At 42.4% G+C, this 20,125-nt stretch overlaps 1 protein-coding gene across 5 annotated transcripts in view; it reads right to left on the reverse strand.

Annotated features, from left to right (window-relative positions):
• LOC122396184 (nucleolar protein 4-like) overlaps positions 1-17,148 on the reverse strand; it is a 102,399-nt gene extending 85,251 nt beyond the window's left edge. For 3 of the 5 annotated variants that reach the window (XM_043394358.1, XM_043394357.1, XM_043394355.1), the window contains exon 1: positions 15,980-17,148. In XM_043394358.1, coding sequence (XP_043250293.1) covers positions 15,980-16,024 — 45 coding nt within the window. In that variant the 5' untranslated portion in view covers positions 16,025-17,148. Of the gene's footprint in view, positions 1-10,149; positions 10,234-10,613; positions 10,671-15,979 lie in introns of those variants that run through there. The other 2 variants (XM_043394359.1, XM_043394360.1) reach the window with 2 other exon arrangements.
• Positions 17,149-20,125: the final 2,977 nt, after the last annotated feature.

Raw genomic sequence — 20,125 nt, forward strand, 5'->3', positions numbered from 1 at the left:
GCTGAATTATATACTGGCCAGGTCAGGTAGGTGCTCTTCGTGGGCGACCTTCGTACCAACGATTCGATTATCGTTCGAATTTCTGCGCAAAAATGCTGCCCATGGCAATGTTGGGATACTAAACGCGAGTGGAAACTGTTTGGCGCGTTAACGGTGTTCAGAATCCCGGGGATTCGAGTTGCGTCGATTATCAACGGTATTCGTTAGAAATTTGAGAAATCTCATTATTGTTTGCGATAGCAACGATCAGCGTTTAATGATCTCCGAACTGCTCGTATTGCTATTTTTCGAAAAAAAGAATATACTCCCAGAAAAATTGTATTATATATATGCACATAAATAAATTTACTCGTATCGTATTTATCATTCCTCTCCGATTATAATTTAAAGTCCATTCCACTCCGGGAACCGATTTAAACAGCTGTACCGTTTACTATAATTGCCGCAAGTGTAGCATATAATCAGCTGTATTTTTTTTCGAATCGTACAGTCGTACCAGTGAATGAAATACAAATAATCGATGCGCATTGAAATTTTTAACGATCGTATTTCGATTCAACGACACCGTGAGTAAGGTCCCCGACGTAACTTTTCTCGTTGGTCTCGTCCTCGAGTAATTACGCGCTAAGACCGCAAAACCGCGCGAAAAAAAAAAAGGAATCGAGCAACCTGGCCGAGCACTTGTTCAATTCCAAAACAACATAATTCATCTGCTCGCGGTCGCCTTAATTATCTGCTCGAGCGCGTGACTAAAATTACGCGTCGGGTCGAGCCTTATTTCACAATGTCACCAGCCGTGTGATTATATCGATCGACTGCATTCCAAGTATCGATACGTTTTCGCAACAACACAGAAAACGGCGTCGCCGGCGACGCGGCGGTCTCTCGATCGCCGCGTAATTTCCTTCCGGCGGCCGGTTTTCGCGTAATTTATCGCCGAATCGCGTGCAGCGGCTAATAGAATCGTCGCGTAAAAAGACGACACTACGTTCCAGGAACTATCTTGGAAACAACGGCCGACGGTTTCGAGCCAGCGACGAAAATTGAATTTTTCCTGTTCCCTTTCGCGAGATCCACGGAAGGCGATACGATTCGAGAAGCGTGGATTCCCTGTTTTTATAACGGATCAAAGTCGTACAATAATATTTGCTCGTGTCGAACGCCTGGAGGGGGGGTGGAGGGGAAACAAAAAAAAATTTTTTTAATCGCGTTTGCCACGCGCGCGTTCGACCGACGTCGATCCTGACGAATTTTATTACCGAACTCCCGGGGATTTTTCCGTAATCGTGCAACGAAGAACGCGTTAATTCCTCGAGCACACTCGGTGGAGTATTTCTGGAAGTTTTTATTCGTCGAAAATCAACTCTAAAATACTGATAGACAGATAATACTTGAAAGTAAATTCTATCGAATAATAATATAGAGATGGAATTTTTCTCTTATAAATATTCCGGATACGTGTGATCGAGGACTCCAAATTTGTTTATAAATATAGAATAAAGTTTGGATTATGAGTGTCGACAGGTTGAGTGACATGGTTGACCGGCGCTCCAGAGACTCGCAATAGATCTTTAATATTTGTACATTTTCTATGATCGTCATCGAACAGTTAAAAGAAATTTAAATACCAAATAGCCTGGTAACTTTTATCAAATAATAATGACACGTTCACTGTCATGGTGGTCACCGGTGACCGGCGCTCCAGAGACTCGCAATAGATCTTTAATATTTGTAGAGTTTCTATGATCGATAATGAACAATGGAAAGAAATTTGAATGGAAAAATTGGGGTCTAGTTTGGACAGAAAATGGAGGACGGTCCCCCAACCCTGAACGTGGTGAGATTTGTAGCCCACCCTGTACATCACCAACACTGTACGAACACCCAAGTCGAGCGTACAAACGTGGCTGTCGGTACGTGTGCACGTGACTGTTGCAAAAAGAACACAGGACGTTGCATGTGGACGTCGATGCGGTGTACCTTGACACGGATGGCTCCCTGAATCAGCCGACAGCTAGCAACAAACATCACCTCGCTATCACACACGCCTACCGGCTATACCGCGGGAGCTCGGTGACAACGAATGTGCGCGCGTGTGCGGCAGTTGACGAACGGCGCCGATAAGCCCGTCATCAGGCTGGCCAGACAAACGACGACGACGACTTCGTAGGAAATTCCATTTCCTCCGATTCGCGCTGCAGCCCCAACTCCTAATATTCCCAACTCCTATGCCACCAAAAGGGATTTGTTCGGCGTACACTTCGCCCGAAATCAACGATCTTTGGAAATATTAGACAAAATAATAATATTTTTGAGTTACCAGGAAGAATTAACTGGTTGAATCCAAAGTTAAGTCGAGGATATCGAAAAATGGAAGGAAGAATTTTCTAGGGGAATCTTGACTCCTGAGTTTAATATTTATTGGGCCTACTTTTGACTGGAATCAACAATCTTTAGAAATACTAGACAAAATAATAATATTTTTGAGTTACCAGGAAGAATTAACTGGTTGAATCCAAAGTTAAATCGAGGATATCGATAAAATGGAAGGAAGAATTTTCTAGGGGAATCTTGACTCCTGAATTTAATATTTATTGGGCCTACTATTGACTGAAATCAACAATCTTTAGGAATATTAGACGAAATAGTGATATTTTTGAGCTATCAGGAAGAATCAATTAGTTGAACCCAAACGTAAGTCCAGAATAATTAAAAAATGGAGTGTAGAATTTTCTGGGGGAATCTTGACTCCTGAGTTTATAATATTCTGACTTGATCAAATACAAGAAAAAGATACCTGATAATTCTGAGTTTATTGTTAGTAGTGGACTAAATGAGTTCTCACTAGATTCAAGAGTATTTAGAAATGCAATAAAAAGATAGCCTTAATGGTCCTGAGTCACGAAGAACAGTCTAAATGTGCTCTGAGATGGAACAACAATGTTTAGAAATGAAACAAAAAGGTACAGAACAGAAGGATACTCCTAATATCCTGGGAGTATCCGGATGGATTACCTAAATGAATTTTGACTCAACACTACTTATACAAAATTCAATATTCCAGTATTACCATCAAGAATTGACAAGATAATTAGAAATGGTACTCAGAGATTAGGAATGACAAGTGATATAAATACATATAATTATTTTTAACATTACCGTTCTTACTACTCCAAATTCAAGAAAGGCTTCTTCGAAATAAGGAAGATGCACTTAATGGAAAGACAGAAATTTCTTTAGCGTGACAATTATTCCATCTATAAAACATACCAAAGATGGCCGAGAGGGGGAAAAAAAGAAAAATTTCACAAAAATTATAGCCCAACGGTAACCCTCAAGATCAGACTATTAATACTTCGCACGGAATTCACGGTGAGTAAAACCAGGACCCTTCGCGCTGCTTCAAGAAGGAGATTATGAGGCTGAATCTACACTTGTAACCGGGCAGCTAGCCGAACCTGATTCGACAGTAAGACGGGACTCTGCAACGAGTGGGGATAGAAATATGAAAACTCTCTAGCTGATTGGGACTTAACACTGAATAATAGTTTCTACCAAACTACCTAGAATCGCTATAGACAATTACTGCAGCGTTCCCTTTCCGATCGTCACTAGCTCGATACCTAGCATAGACAACTTGAGAGGAAGATCAAATTCTATTGGTACAATTGATTCGCGATAACTCGTCGAAATCGTGATGATTGAATGATCAGAGATTAATTTCCAATTGTTACATTGGTTCAAAGTAACCCTGTCAGGTTGTCGCAAGGTCACCTCCACTGAACCTAGCTGTTTCTCAGTATTATCGTCGATGGTCTTTAACGTATTCACAGGCCAGCAATCCGAAGATAGATAACAGTGCTCGATTCCAGGAACACTTCCCTCAGAGGGACTTCTACAGTCGGATTAAAATCAATTAGCCGCTCAGGGATGTTTAGGGATTACCCCCACCATATTGTGTGGCTACTGGATCGCTTCATATCTCGTCTCTTTGCTCGAATCAGCAATCAAAGACTCCCTATCTGTCAAAAGCACGATGCAAGAGCACAAGTCCTGGGCTAAACTCATAAACGAGTAGCCTTCAGCAATCAATTAATATTAATCCGACTATATATATTTATTTATTACTAAATATTTTGTAAATTTCAATAGTAGTTTCATTGAGAGAATGAGGTGATAGTCTTACTGTCTCATTAGGGGATTCACTAACCGAACTTTACGATGGGAACTTTCGAAAAGAAACTAGTCAATAACCATAATTGTAGAGTCAGCCTAGAGGACTTAAAAATTCCAAGTTTTGAGGATTCGTGAATCCCTAACCCCTTGGAAATAAAATCAGAAAAAATATATTAATTTGTCAATGAGTAAAGAAATGGTTCTTCTGGTCAAGGGTAGGGGTTCGAGTTCATACAGCCCCCCACTACTATCTTAACAGGAGGCAGCATGACCCATGGTTCTTTCACGGAAGAAGGATAAGCGGGCGTGGTTCCATCAGGAGTGCATTAACGGATCGCGTACTTTCGGGACACAAGGTGCCCCCGGTTTAGCGTAGCGCTTACAAAGGGGTGGAACCAGGATGGCAGCTCGATGCTGTTCCGTGTACACACGTACACGAGTCACATACGCGTAACAAAAGTACGCGCGACCGGTGCTTTCAGGAAACCAGCTAACGGGAACCATCGACAGGATAAGGGACTGGTTATCTGGGATACTTTCCGACTACCTACTTGCGAGTTCGACCGTTCCAGTGTTACCAGGTCTCATTGTAGCAGTCGTCATTGTGCGTGCGTACGTTGATTAGGGTTTGATCGTTGCATTGTTGAAATGAAAAGTGGGATTTGAAGAGAAAGTCTCGAAAGGCTATCGTGGAAATCTGCAGCTTACGCGGTTCTAGACGACTGGGAGTCGCTGGGGAGGTTTGGGAACTTGGGTTCGAAGATGTTAAAAATACAAAAATTGAATATAGTGCATCTTCTCGTCCTAAACTAATCGACCAAAGGGGATTAACGTGATCGTTTCGAGATAATTCGATGAAGCTATCTTCAAAATCAAAAACAAGCTTCACGGGCTGCTTTCTCGAGTAAAAATTCAGGTAAATCTAATTTAACCCCAAGACCATCTTCATCAACAGACGTTAATCGACTGGAGGTACTACAGTACGAGAACATTTAATAAAGCCCACCACAGACCCAAAAACACAATTTATAAACGTCTACCCGAGCGCAAGAACTAAATTTGGTTCATCTTCTACCCCCGTCAACCAACCCTAAACTATCGAACCAAGTTATTTTGCGTTACGAGAACATTTAATAGGAACGTGTTTCTTCCCCGAGTAAAATTCACGAATTCAAATTTGATTCGTCCGCAACCCTCGTAAGTTAGACCAAAAACGGGGCTAATTTTTCTATGAAAAATCGATAGAGCTAGCCATCGAGGCGAAAAACAAACCGCGGATACCGGTGTCGCGAGTAAAAATTCACCGAGCATATCGAATGTACCCCTGTCTCCGTATCTCATTAGCAGACGTTAAACAATTACCGCGCGGCGCCGGTGAATATTACAGAACCGTCGCAAATATTCCAGCGGATATATTTGGAATGTTCCACACGACGTGGCAGGCAGGACAGCTTTGAAAACGGGGCGAGACACGAGCAGCCCCGGGGTAGCTCGAAATGGGCCGAGCGAAGGGATGTGCCTCTCTTCTTCCCTTTTTCACCGCCCCTCGATCCCTTACGGTGAATATAGCGAACGAGCACACTGGCACACTCTTATTGTCGGTTCCAGGCACTAGCATACCTGATCTTATGGGAAATCCATACTGGCCCTTACTTCGCTGGGAATACGAGGGGTGCCTCGCACCCCTCGCACGAACTCTTTCCTTCCCTTTCAGTGCGCCAGGCTGCCGTGTGATGAAGAAGCTTCTAGCCACCCCCTTCTCTACAGCTACACCGAACTTGCCCCCGACGAACTTCTCCGATCCCCAGAATGTGCATTTCGAAGTTACAGGGTTTGGGAACTCTGCACAGTGACGGATACCAACGGGGTTGAGGACTCAAACCCACCCCCCCCCCCCCCAAGTCATCAAAAATTCTATTATCCGAATTTCGATAGCTTCGAGCGATTTTTTCATTTGAAAAATAAAACTGTGATATTTCCATTTCTATTTGTAATTTCTGGGGGTGTGTTCCTCGAATTTATTGGGGGATAATTTTTTTTATAAATCCCTCCCTCTTGTACTTTCCTAGATCTGCAATTGGCAGTGTGCTTCGTATTACTCTAGAAAAGAATATGAGTTTTAGTCTCATTCAATTTAGGTTTCGACAAATACTTTTTATAAGCTAGTGAACCATATTTTGTACTTGTAACTACAAAATTATGAACTAGTACAACGAATGATAATAGTTTAAATTTTCAAAATCGATTTTCTATTTTCGATACGTTTCCTTAAATGGAAATATCTACTTTTCGATTTTACAGCGAATTATGCCGCATTGTGTATTCTCCGGCTATGTCGGGCATAGTCATCGAGTGACGGTGCTTCGCATTGCAATGAATCTTTGATCAGCCTCTGGAATTATTTCGAATTGTAAAAGAAGCTAAATAGCGTCGCGTAGCAAGCACTTGTTTCAGAAAAGATCGAGTTCTCTTTAGGGAAATTCTGAACAACGTAAAGAAAATTGGGTAGAAACAAGTCTGAAGGCGAGGTAGAAAAATTATATTTCCGTTTCGAAACTGTAGGCCAGAAATAGAATAGACACAAAGTAATTGTAAGGCAATTAAAGAAACTACAAGAGAAATTCCAATCATTGCAAAAGATATTCGTAAGATAACTTTTTCTTGTAAAACAGTTTTTCATCGTTAAGACTTACGAGGTATTTAAGTTCTTGAAATTCCAAGATAGTTTTTTAATTTTTACGTTCTACAATGTTTTATACTAGCTATTACCCGCTGCTTCTTATTTTTACATTTAATTTCCAACAAATTATCTCACACATGCTTTTATTATGAACATAAGAACAATTTTGCAGTTACAGGTAAAGTTCGTGTTTTATTTGCATGAATCTTTAAATTTCTGTTCCTGGAATGTTCAAAATTCTTGAAAATTTGAACCAACGTTTAATTCGCGATAGTATTCCAGGCCAATCGCGTGATTGTACAATCGAATCGCATGAAAATTTGCAAGTTAGAGGATCGAACGCTCATCACCAGTTGCGTGTCAGTCTGGCACGTGTGTTGCCGAGTTAATTGCCTGAACGAATGAGAACGATCGTGTGAATGATAAACTGGAGACTTCGACGTTGATGGTCGGAGTGCCTTTTCTCCGTGGATAGCCAAAGTGATACGCATCAAATTCATTCGAGCAGCGATACGCCAACAAAGAACATTTCTGAACACGATCGAACCGAATATCTATCGATTTTATCCAAAAAATTGAAACACAAAATCAACCCTTAGCTCCTAATCCCATTGAAGCATGAAAAAAAGATATATTTATATTTCAATTTTAGCTACGACTTTAGCATGTTTCAAAATATTTTGCATATAAAACGGAGATCATGAATATGTGGTCTGAATAAGCTGGGTTAATTGTCTAACTTCCTGATGAGGAATAAAGGGATCTAAACGTTGGAAAACTAGAATTACTATAATCTCATTCTGCAAAGTCTAAATAAAACAAGCACAATTATCAAAATTCAGCGGTACAACGATTTATCATTAATCACTATTACACTGTGTTCTTTATTCTCTATTTACATGCAACGAAGAAAATGATCTTGTTTTTCTTTTACTTGAAATCTAGAGGATACATGGAAATTATAAAAAGCAGAACAGGAAGATCGTAAGTTAATAAATGGCGAGACGTTGTAAAACCTAGCCTCATTTTTATTACGAAGGTGTCGCAACGAAAGTGACAACGCGTAAAGTGAATAACAGAAGGCAAAGTAGTAGAGGAACAGCGTATCGCAAGAGGATGGATTTTCCGTCATTTTACAAGCTCCATTAAGTCCTCGAGAACGTCGCCGAAGAAAGGAACCCCGTTATGCCAAACCCTCGAGCTTTTACGACGACTTTCCACGTCCAGTAATTTAATCCTTTAACGAGAGAATCGCACGCCTCATTAGCGCTCTAGGACTCCACGTGCCTACAGCAACTTCGGAAGCCATGTGAAGCCGCCTTCAGCAATCCTGTCCGCAAGATTGCAAGGTTACGGGCAAGAAGTGACTTGAAACATTACATTTTGAACCCCTCGATCTCCGATGGACTAATACCAAAGGAGTTTTTCATTTCTCGGTCCAAAAAAAAATGTTAATTAGTCGGTTTCATTCAGGAAATGCTTCCTCGAAGCGACGAACCACATTTAAAAACACTAAATAGTTGAAATTATTTATTGGTACGCTCAACTAATGCTCAAACTAAATCAAACAAAATTATACCAAAACCAAACCATCACAAACCAAATCAAACCACCTACATTATATTTCAAATCAGTCCAAACAAATTCAAACCAATAATCGTGAACTACTATATATATAAATAGCTACTAAATTTTTTTAAATTGTCCGCCATATATCTTCGTCGATATTTACTCTTTCTGTTCAAATAGAGGTTTTAGAGGGTGAAAAAAAAATTACAATTCTTGATTCGAATGGAGGAGAAAGGGTGGGGGATAAATATTACATCGCAAAGAGGCAGGATTAATACGCTAAAAGCGCCCCAGTTACAAACATTTCTTTCTGTTTCCTTTTAAATGCGTCGTTCATTCTCGGCTAATCCAGCTTACCTTCTGCCGCATTGCTCGAATGAAATACAAGGGAAAATGCTAATCGCATTATGTAATCGTGCCAAATACATCGTTGCCGAATTGTGCGTCCATCTTTCATTGCGCGATTCGCAGCTCCTGTTCACCGCTCATTTATATCGTGCATTCGTTCATATATTTTTCGATACGCTTCTTACGAGATATTTAAATTAATATCAACCACCTGGATTAGGAATTTGATACCTTAATAGCTATTGATTTGTTACGGCGAACGCTAATTTCTTGTAATCATGAATTCTGCTACATTGTGATTGGAAATTAATGACATTTTCTAGTAGTATTATAAAATCTGCTATTTCATGAAAACCACGTCATACATCATGATTCAAACTGATATTTCAGATAACGCACAGTCATTTTTATAATTAAGCATGAATAAAGCTACATAATGATTCAACGAGTACTTAAAAACGTAACCTATGCTCAGACTTTTGGCCAAATTAGGATGCAATAAAGGCTGTAGATTAGAAAATATGAGTTACAAGAAAAATACAAAAAAATGACGCTCCAAGAATTACTGTTTTATTTTGTCATAGCCCGTAAAACCAATGCTGTTAATTATATAACCTAATAACTTCGAAATATAAGATAATTTGAAAAATAGCCCTCCTCCAGACAGTGATGTAAACGATAGTAGTTTTTTAAAAGAGTACCATGATTAAAGTAGATATAATACCGTACCAAATCTACCACACTAATCCAATTCATACTAAACGAAAAATGCATACATACTTTTTCATCGTTTAAGGAGAAAAAGTGGATTAACCGGACATTCTTGAAATCACATTATTACAAATCGTACCTGTACCAGGTACAGTCAAACTATTATATAATTCACATTGTAGCAAATCTCTGGTATTACTGTGCAGTGTGAATAAGCTACCAAGGATTTCACTGACAAGTAACCAGGTAAAGCGTAAAATATATTTTTCGAGAAATAGTTCGCGCTACGCGTCAACGCCTGGGATCATCGTGCCGTTGAAAAACCTTCGTATTTTTTATTAGTCAGTGGTCGATTCACGTCAGCTGACACATAATGTGAATCAGGCTTAACGAGTCCCCGGAAGAATAGAAAAATACCAAAGAAATTTTCAAAATTTTCGAAATTAAACATATCGAAATGTAGATCATTTAAAATTAGTAAAGAAGATTGCATTGAACTGCTTTAAATTGCTTAAATCTACTTGAATGCTTGTAAAATATTATATTCTAAACATAATTTAAAACGTAAATCAACCCTTACGAGTATCAGAAAATTAGTAAACGTTTCGAGATTCAATGATCGAATTTTACACAGAAAATTATCATAAATGCATGTCTATACTCACGAAATGCTGATTCTAAAAGTCACGGATTACTCCAATCGGAACCCCCACTCTAACCTAAAGTCCAAAACCTCCAAAACACTCTGCCTATAACAAAATTACAAAAAACATAAAAATTACAAAAGCTATCCCACTTCGAACGCGACGAGAACCACAATTAACCCCTTAACGCACTCATTTACCGTGGACGCTAATTTATACGTTTCGTTTCATATTTTACATTGGATATTGTATGCAATTATATTTTCGATTTAACCATTTAACTTCGACGTATAAAATTTCTGTTTATTTCCTATTCTTTTAAACCTCGGTATCGTACGGACACTCTGTATAGCGTGGAAAAAGGATTGTTCATTTTTGGCCGTCAAAGTGAAAAAGAAAAAAAAAGAAAATCGTACGTTAAAGGGTTAAAAATACACATCCCCCGCGGCAAGTTCTATCATCGATCGAGTCGCGTCGTTTCGTACCTAATCGTTTCGTTCCCCGCTAGGACTTAAACGAGTGAAAGGGTTCTCGAACCGCGGGGGTGGATTCGAGGCTCCATCCCCCGAGCGTGAAAAACCTCTGAATCCAGCGGGAAGAAAGCCCCGGTCGTAGAAACGAAAGGAGAACCGAGAGGGAAGATTGATTACCCGCCGAATGGGACGGAGGGAGAGAGATAGTAGCGCTAGAGTAACGAAGAGACGAGAAGGACGGAGCGCGTTGGACGAAGAAGGACGGACGAAGGAAGACTGGGCGCGAGAGAGGGAGTTGGAAAAATATAACCTGTTGGACCGCAGAAGAGCGAGAACCACGCATGCGCGAGCGTGAGAGACGATTCAGTGAACGGACGGAGGAAAAGGGAAAGAAAAGGGAGCCAGAGCGAGACAGAACTCGTTGGTTCGACGAAGGGAGGGCGCCACGGGCGCGAGAAAGACGCAAAAGTTGAGGGAGGGGGGCGACAGCTGAGGGTGGGGGAAGGACGCGTACGTCCCGAACCTGCCTTAATTCCAACTTGACATTCGCGGTTCAATTCTGATCGGATCGATCTAACTAGCGCGCCAGCGAGCAAACCAGCCACCGGTATTTACTGTTTCTCTATCTCTATCGCGATCTTTTGTTCTCTCTCGCGCGCATTTTAGTCACGATTATTGGATTTCATCGAAGTTCGGCCGATACGACTACTTTCTTCACGCATCCATAGCCGTTTCGGTAAATCTGTCTTGTATCTCGTGGCATGCGAAATAATTGCGTTGTTTATTTTAAAAATAGCGTAATTTGAATATGGCGAAATATTTACTGGGTATCTAAAGTTTCATATTGAAAACGCATCGCACTTCGAGCCTTCAGTGTCGATCGACCCAGCGATTTTTATTTTTGTTCCCATCTATCTGTGTGCAATGCAAACAAAATTTTTAAATAAAATAAAATGGTTCCTTTTTTTTGTAGTGAATGGAGGGCACCGAACATTTTGAATGTGAAAAACGTTGAATTCTAAATTGGTTATTTTTGGTAGAATTTTATAATTTGTATACGAATTATGTACTGTGAATATTTTGAAAAATTTTCGTCGCAATTATAGTCATGAATAAAGTGATCGTAAATTCATACGAACACTTTATAAAATGAATATATACACTAAATTAAAGTGTATGATTTCTAATCTTTAAACCATTTTGATGCTAAATTTACAGTTACGGTTGATAGCATAAAGGTTTACGAGAAAAATGAATGGTAGAAACCAAGAATTATCAGGCAAGAGGTATCGTGTAAATACACACGAATAATATCTAATTATACAAATTGCCAATATGAAAAGATATTGTTTCTATTAAAATTTACGTCCAATTACATAATTATTTTCATCGGTTGAAAATGACGCAGGTTACAGAGGGTTAAGTGCTCTCCGACACTTTTGCTTTTCCTTTTTCGATTTCACGTACCATTGCGTATTACTTTTAATTGGATTCGATAATTTCCAATTCAATGTTCCAGTACGAAAAGATCAGATTTGGAAGTTGAAAGGGTATCATTACTGCAGAGAAATGTAAACGATAAATGCCCCGTTCTGATGCAAATAAATCGAGCGAATATAAAGCGATTAAATTACAGACGTTTTATTTTTAATGTCCGGAAAATAGCGCACCCGAGGGAGAAGTCTCGCCGAAAAAAAATAACAGGAATTAATATCGAATAATACGATCGAGGCGAGAAAGAATTGTTTGGAAAAACGCATTTTTTTAAAGATCGTTACGTTTCGCTTACACGCATCCCCCGTTTTTTTTTTTTACCAATTTTTCCACCTCGAAACAATTCCCCGGAGCCCGCGATCAAAACATATGCAATTACTCGCAGATTTTAACGACGTTTCGAACGGTCGCCCTACCCGGCCGCGCGCCCCGAAATTACATTTCCGCGTCAATTAGCCTCAACGCGAGTAATTAGACTACATATATCCACGAATCGAATCGAATGTATGCAAATATAATAATAAAATTAGCTACGGTCGCAATCGACACACTTTTAACGCGACCGTAACTTAAATCGCCCCCGAAACGCTAATGGAAAAACAACCAACGCGAATGGGAATCGATCCTGACACCGAACTTTATCCGCATGTTTTGTCTTATTTCATTTTAAAGGTAAAATAAAATAAATCCATTACAAGGGAAAATTAACGTATTTCCCGCTGTAATTATCGCTGTCCGCGTGCATCGACTAAAAAAAACTTTTCCAAAGTGTAAAGTCGCTGTAAATCGTACCCGACGATCGCGGTAACGAGAGTCAATAATATTTTAATAGTTCGCCTCCACATTATTGCAACGCGAAATAAACGACGGAGTCGCCTCTCGCAGGTTTTTCCCCATTTCAGTTTTTAGCGATCCTCGATCGAGCACGTGTCCGACCATGCTTTCCGGATACGCGATCCACGGATTATCTGTCCGCGCAAAGATATACAGGCCCAATCGTTCGACTACGGGGGAGAAAAAGTACCGCGATAAGTCGACTTCGACGAGCTCGCCATCGGATATCATCGATTTCCTCGAGCGACGAGTTTTGTGCAAATCTAATCGCAAGTTTAATAGTTTTCAGGAAAACATACTTTGACGATCATTTATATAATTATAAAAGAAGACTGGTAAGGTAAAATCGTTTCCAGATAAGACTATCTTGGAAAAGTTCGCGAACGATTAAACGCAAAAGCGTTTTACTCCAATAGAAAAGGACACCCCAAAAAATCTACGAAATACGATTCGATTTCTGTCGATGCAAAAGTACCGGTGTTCGTTCAAAAAGAGAAAAACCGAATCGAAGCATATACTCTGACGCGCGAATCTGGTAGTTCGAAAAACAAAAATCTGGAATAACGACGCAGCCGGTGGTTAATGAGTCAATGCGCGTTAAGTGTCGCCCTCGCAACTTTTCCGCGTGTCCCCGGGACAAAATTCGCGCAACTCTTTCAATTAAAACTTTCGCGCGCGGTTCATCTTCCCCTTCCCCCGCTCGACACCCCCCTATCCACCTTCTCCGCCCCACTCCGCCCCGAAAACGTCCGGCGGGAGGGAGGGGGTCGGGGACGAAGGGGCGGGAGAAAAAATATTAGAGTGCGACGGAATAATGAGTTCCGCGGGACGAGTGGCTCGCGGCGAAAAACTCGACTCCAATCGGATTTTCCCGTTCGTTGCGAAAATTATTCGCCCTTCGGTGCTCTGTTTATCGCGCCACGGTTCGCGATCGTGCTCCTCGTCGAGAGCGCGCCAGAATATCGCACGACAGTCCGCGTTACGACAACCTTGAACCAGGGATGGGCATGCTCCAATGATTTTGTAATTGAAATACGTCTAGAATACCAACTTGTATCTCTCCTTGCCACTGATAGCGGAACAAATAAAAAAATACGGATATTCGGGTATATTCCGTTGGGGATTTCTTGGTCAATACACTGGTAGTTTTACCAAATTTGGTTCACCCAACTCTCAAAATGCAAATTCTCACCTATAACATTTAATTCTCTTAGTGGTTTCATTAGCAATGTCAGGAAACCTATTCGGTACTTGAGTCATTTGGGGAATATTTTTCGAAATGTCGATATTTATGTAGAATATAATTTTTTCGAGTTATTCCATTACCGATGCCAAAAAGATATCTTATTCTAGACACACGCGAGACGATAATCGATACAACCAAAGATCATGGTCGGTACATCTGTCTTTCAAAATGGAAATTTTTTTAATGCTTGACCTATCGGATTTAATTTTTGGAATTATATTACTATCAATGCCAAGAAATACGATTTATATATTGTAAACTGTTGCGATCAAATGTCGAGGTTCGCTTGTATTTTATAATGATTCATAATTGAAAACTCCTGGTAACTTAATATATAATGCATTGTCATATTTTATTCTATATTCGATATCTAATTAGTAAAAAATACTTCAGTTTCACTGAAGAATAGAAATCATTGTTCCAGGTCGTTTGTGGAATGCCACTCAAAAATTCGAAACATATTTCGATCTTTAAAATATGTATACCTTTTTTCGTATAGTTTAAGATGAATATATAAGACTGCAACAGTGTTTGTTCGTACAAACTGTCGCTTAATAACGAAAGGCCGATGCCACTTCTCTGGGAAACGATATTGGAGTAAAAATAAACGATTGATAGCCAGAAGAGGCATATTCAGGAAAACGATTTATCTCGGTATTTTATTTTTCTTCGAGAAAGAGCCAAGTCATTTCAGTGAACCAATTATATTATAAATATCTGTATTTTTGTAAAGATCGAAGATTGTTCAAAAATATTTGGGCGACAGTGCACATAACATTAGGATACTCTTTGCTCTTCGATTTATAAAAGCGCAAATATATAAACAATTTAGAACTCAATAAAAAATATGTACTATTACTTATTTCTATAAAATTTAAAGAGCAAATCTGATGCTAATATCATGTACCCACGACCACGACACGCATGTAACTGTTCCGATAAAAATTTTTCCGTGGTCCATGTATTCGTTACCTACGTTAAAATATTGTAGACTCATTCAGCTGTTAAGTACGAAATGCCAATATATTCGGCACTGTTCAGGTATTTTCAAGATACCTGTGTACTCCGTATTCGTCGAAGTTTTGCAGTTGCACAGCTATCGAATACGACAGGCATGTCAAACACGCGGCTCGATCTATTCGATTTTACGGTCCGCTACTCCATTTTTAATTCTTTTATTCCCCGTATACTGTTATCGATGTCTCGGAGCAAATATTTACGTACATAACTTAATTCAAAAATCGACCTTTTTCTACGATTTTATATAAAAATTTTGACGTTTCGTGGCGTGTCAAACGGTGGCAAACATCATCGAAAGAATCAAATAATAAAAAACAATTTTGTTCCATGTACCTACGCCTGTTTACAATCTTATAAACACGCCTTTACATAAACGTATCATTTTACCGATTTCAATAATTATACACACGAAATGACCACTGTTGATATAATTGAAAAATTGCCCTCGAAACATTTATCACTGTTGTCGAACAATTATACGAGCGACACGAGCAAAGCGTACATTATCGAAATGACTTTGACGTGCCTGGTATACAACATGCGAATACGTTTAACTGTAAACGGAATAGAAACGGTTCGTCGTACGAATAAATTTTCGAAAAAAAAAAAAAAAATAGAAAAATATACATCCGTCGTTGTTTCGAACCTGCGGTCGCGGCGCGTTAAACTTTGACACACGATAAAATTTTTTACCGGAGCAGGAACATCGACGGCTGATTTACGGAGCCCTCGCCGCAGAAAAAGTGCGATCACGTGGCGATACGGTGGCAATCGGTCGACTCACCTTGTGGTGCTGCATGATGGCAGTGGCCTTTCGCTTGGCGGACATATTCAGTCCCGACGCGCGTGTCTTTCTTCTCCTCGTGGAGCGGCAATGGTATCTCTGTCTCTTTTCCGCCGCGTCTCCGTTCTTCCCCCGATCCTCTGTCTCGCTCGTGCCCTCGTATTCTCTCTCGCTGGCGCACCACCCGCGCGCTCCAAAAACCACCGTCGATCACAAAAAAAAAACAAAAAAGTCTAACGTTCCTTTCTCGCTTTTCCCTCCGCGATCCTCTGTCCCTCTACGCCCGAGCCACGAGGCGATAGCGGAAACCGTGGAGAACCAAAAAACGCCTCGAATTCGTCCCGATAGCACGTTTCACCCACGAACTTTCTCAGTGTTCTATCGTTTCTAACCTCTTCTCCGTCTGACGCTCGCGCGTTCTGTCTCCTTTCCGTTGGCTCGACGCGCGTACACACAACGCGCACTCTATCCTTGTCTCGCGCACCGCCGCGAACTTTAAGCTCGCGCACAACAACACCACGCAGCAGCGCCGCGAACCGCCGCGATAAAATTCCCGCGGTCGTCGCAGGTGTCGGCGATTAGACTTGCGCGAGCGAAAAAAGGGCAACGAGCCCGCACGAAAACCGTCCCGTCGTCGTGCGACACAGATTCCTCTCGCTGGCCTGTGCGATACTCCAACGGAGATCTGTCTCTACGCAGTCCATCGAATCGATGCAACACTGCCGGAATCAGCGATCAGCTGGCCGATGGGAATGCTCGGTCATCACAGGAGCACACGCCACTGGGAAACGTTCCACGCGAAATTCTTTCCAGCCAGCACGATGTTAAATGCCTTCGGTTCCCCGGTTGGGAAGGGAGGGGGAGAAATGTCACGCACTAACACACGGGATGACCCGTCGCATCGACGAGCGGCTCGCAGCAGAAGTAAACAAGACGAGTCGTGCTCCGTTTCGCAACGATCGTTCCTCGTGTGTACGTCGCGTGCCCGCGCACGCCGCGGTTTTCGACTTCTCAGTTAATCGACGATATTCTGTAGCGATCGTCGTTCCTGTCGACGCGCGTCGTAGGGAACGCGAGTGCGTGGAAAAACAACGCGACGTTCCCCGTTTCTACTGGCGAGAGTTAAGAGAGCGCCTCGCTCGTAGACTAGATCATAAAACGTCCTCACATCACGAGCGCTCACGGCAAACTGGCGACTGGCGACGCGGTGGCGACCCCCCTCCCCACGGCCACCTCGCCCTTTCCACTACTCTCCTCACCGCCTCCGCGCCGCTCCCCTGTAGCACTCGACTCCCCCACGTCTCCTCATCCTAACCACGCCAACCTCACTCCACGTTTCTCCCGTACCTCGCTCCCCTCTTTCCTCTTGCTTGCACTCTCGTTGCCTCTCTCCCTCTCTCTCGCCAACGCCGTTCCCCTCCTCTCCTTCCCCATTCCCTCGTTCGGTGTCTCTGTCACTCCTTCACGCCGCGCCCTGCTATGACCCGCGCCGCTCTCGCTCCCCAACGGTCCTCCTCGAACACGTCAACCCTCTCTCCCTCACCCCCTCGTTCCGTAGCTCTCGCTTCAACTCTCCTTCCTCTCTCTCTCTCCCTCTCTCACGCGGCCGACTGTCCTTCTCTGTTTTCCTTTCTGCTGTTCCCAGCGCCCTTGCCGATTCCTCTCGACCCTCCCTAGCCCGCGGAGGCGGCAGCGGAGGCGGTAAGGTAGGGTCTGTCACCATCAGAACACAGAAGAGGCCGCTGGACGGGTAACTCCAAGGGAAAGCAGGGATTGAAAGGGGCGCAAGGGGCCGCACACGGGCATCCATAGGGCTTTCGGTGCGACAAGGGGGATGGGGAAGGGAGTACCTTTGGCTGCGGGTGACGGGACGAACGGGGGTGAGAGGGGGGGGAGGTAGAGAGAGCAGCGAGGGGGCAAGGGGCGCGGGTACTCATCGGCCGAAGGGGCTTCTACGGGTGTGTTAGGCTTGTGCTTAGGAGGGTATGTGTACCGCTCGTCTCTCTGCACGAACACGCCTGCGACTGTGTGGATACGTGGACGTACACCGGGATCCGTGGTCTCTGTTGCTTGCCATCTATCTGTACGCCCATCTTTGTCCCCTGCTCTCTCCCTGGCACGTTGGTGTGCGATATCGATGCATTTTGCTCGTGTGCGCCGCGGCTTGCCAGCGCGCCCCGATGATGACGAGTCATCGGAGCGCCGAGTTTCGAATACGCGTCCCGACCAGGAGGATATTTAATGGTCAGTTTTTCGAGGCTAGTTGCCGGAGGTAACGGCGATCGACTCGACCACCTGGGGGGCGGGGGGCTTCGATAAGGGGTACGACGCCCGGGTGTCTTGGCTGTACGAGTTAGGCCCGACTTTAGGAACGGGGAGCAAAGGGACTTTGGGTTGAGAGGTTTATAACGGGGACTTTGCACGTTCTTGTTGGAGGGGTTAGCTCTCTGCCGCGCGACACTGGTCTTAGGATTCGTTGGAATACAGTTCTGAATAGTTAGGTCTGTGGGCTCGATGAATGGAGCGTAATAACAATGTGAAAGGAGAATCTTTAACACGCGGGTCAGATCGGACTTTACTCTAGACGTAAACACTCGCTTCTTCGATACCTGACGCACCGTGCCTTGTATCACGTTAGAGCGATATCGAAACGAACACAACTACATTTAACTTACTAATGTAACAAGTTACTTACCAAAATCTTTCACTAAATATAGAATTTGTTCTCAAAAGGTGGACTTCTCCAATATGCAGTTCCCGGGGATGAAGTTTTACAACGAGCTGACGGAAGATTGGGTCTATTTAAAACTAAAGCTTCGGAGCAGCGTTGGAACCACGTGAGTACTCATCCAAATAAGTAATCGTTGAGATTTTATTATATACAGGATGTAGATAATGGACCGCTATTTTTAACCGTTCTACGAAAACGTCGGGTCTGAAACTTCCGAATTTTGAATTCTGAAAGTTCTTTCCCCGACTGCCCCGGCAACCATTACTAACTTTGGTACGTAAAATGAGATTTCGTCCAGTCTATATTTAACGTACCGGCTTTTTGGTCGATCCTCGTCCTTTTTCTGTAATATTGACCGACATTCGGCGTACACGTCGTTTCGAGAAGCTCCCATCGAAAAGGGAACGTTATTAGCGACTTCGCGTTTCTATTCCAGACGAAACGAAGGCGTTCGAATTAATGTCCCCGTCTCTTGGTCGGTAATCAGATTAAACGGTGTCTGCGGTTTTTAAGCGGTGCTCATTAGCCGTTGAATTGAAAAGTCGCGAGCGAACGGAACGAAAATAAACCCGCGTCCCCTCGGCGCCGAGATTGTTTCTAATTCCTTCGCGTCGATAGGGGGTGGAGTCACCCTTATCGGCCTGGCGTACGCGATAACGATCTAAGCAACAGTTTGCCGCGGGGGTGGAAAACTTCGGGACACGAGGAGCATAAAAAAGGTCGAAACTTTCCGGCGAAAGTGCAATTCTCCGCCTTCCATTTCGACTCCCTTCGGCGCTATCGATGACACTCTCGGTCACCGTGTACGGAGAAATCGAGCGCTTTTGTACCTTTTTCCACCCTGCTCGAACTCGTTGTTTCCGCGAATTGGAAAGAAATCTAATTCGGTGTTCTTGACTTCGAAAAATTTTCGGAGCCCTCGGCCATTGCGCGAGCATATTCATATTTAAGCGTTTCGATTTGATGTTCGAGTCTTTTTTGGTACTACTAGGTCGTAGATTAATTATAGAATAATGATATTTACATTTAATTTTAGTCGTTGATGTATTGACCAACGTTTTTAATGATTTCCATTCTCAGTCATCTTTCTGATTTTTTAAAATATGTTGAGGATTTAAAAAAATTGATTTGTAATAAATAAAAGAGAACTTAGGGTTAGTATATTGACATGCAATCCGCTAAGTCAAGCCAGTGACAACACCCTGTAAGAAACAAGGAGTAGGGTGAAGGAAGTCCCCTCCCGGCGTGTTTTTTACGAATCGTTTGAGCCGGATGTACAACGTCACGGAACCCCTACGAAAAACTTGATAGAGAATCCATGTTCAGGCTCGATTGCGCAATTCTCGTGTGCAACCAAGCAAATAGGCAACAGGATAGTCATATCGACGCCGACTAAGTTTCTTAATCGACAGTTC

This window comes from Colletes gigas, unplaced genomic scaffold (assembly GCF_013123115.1).
Source record: "Colletes gigas isolate AHSC1104 unplaced genomic scaffold, ASM1312311v1 Colletes_gigas_Sc00007, whole genome shotgun sequence".
Lineage (NCBI taxonomy): Eukaryota > Metazoa > Arthropoda > Insecta > Hymenoptera > Colletidae > Colletes > Colletes gigas.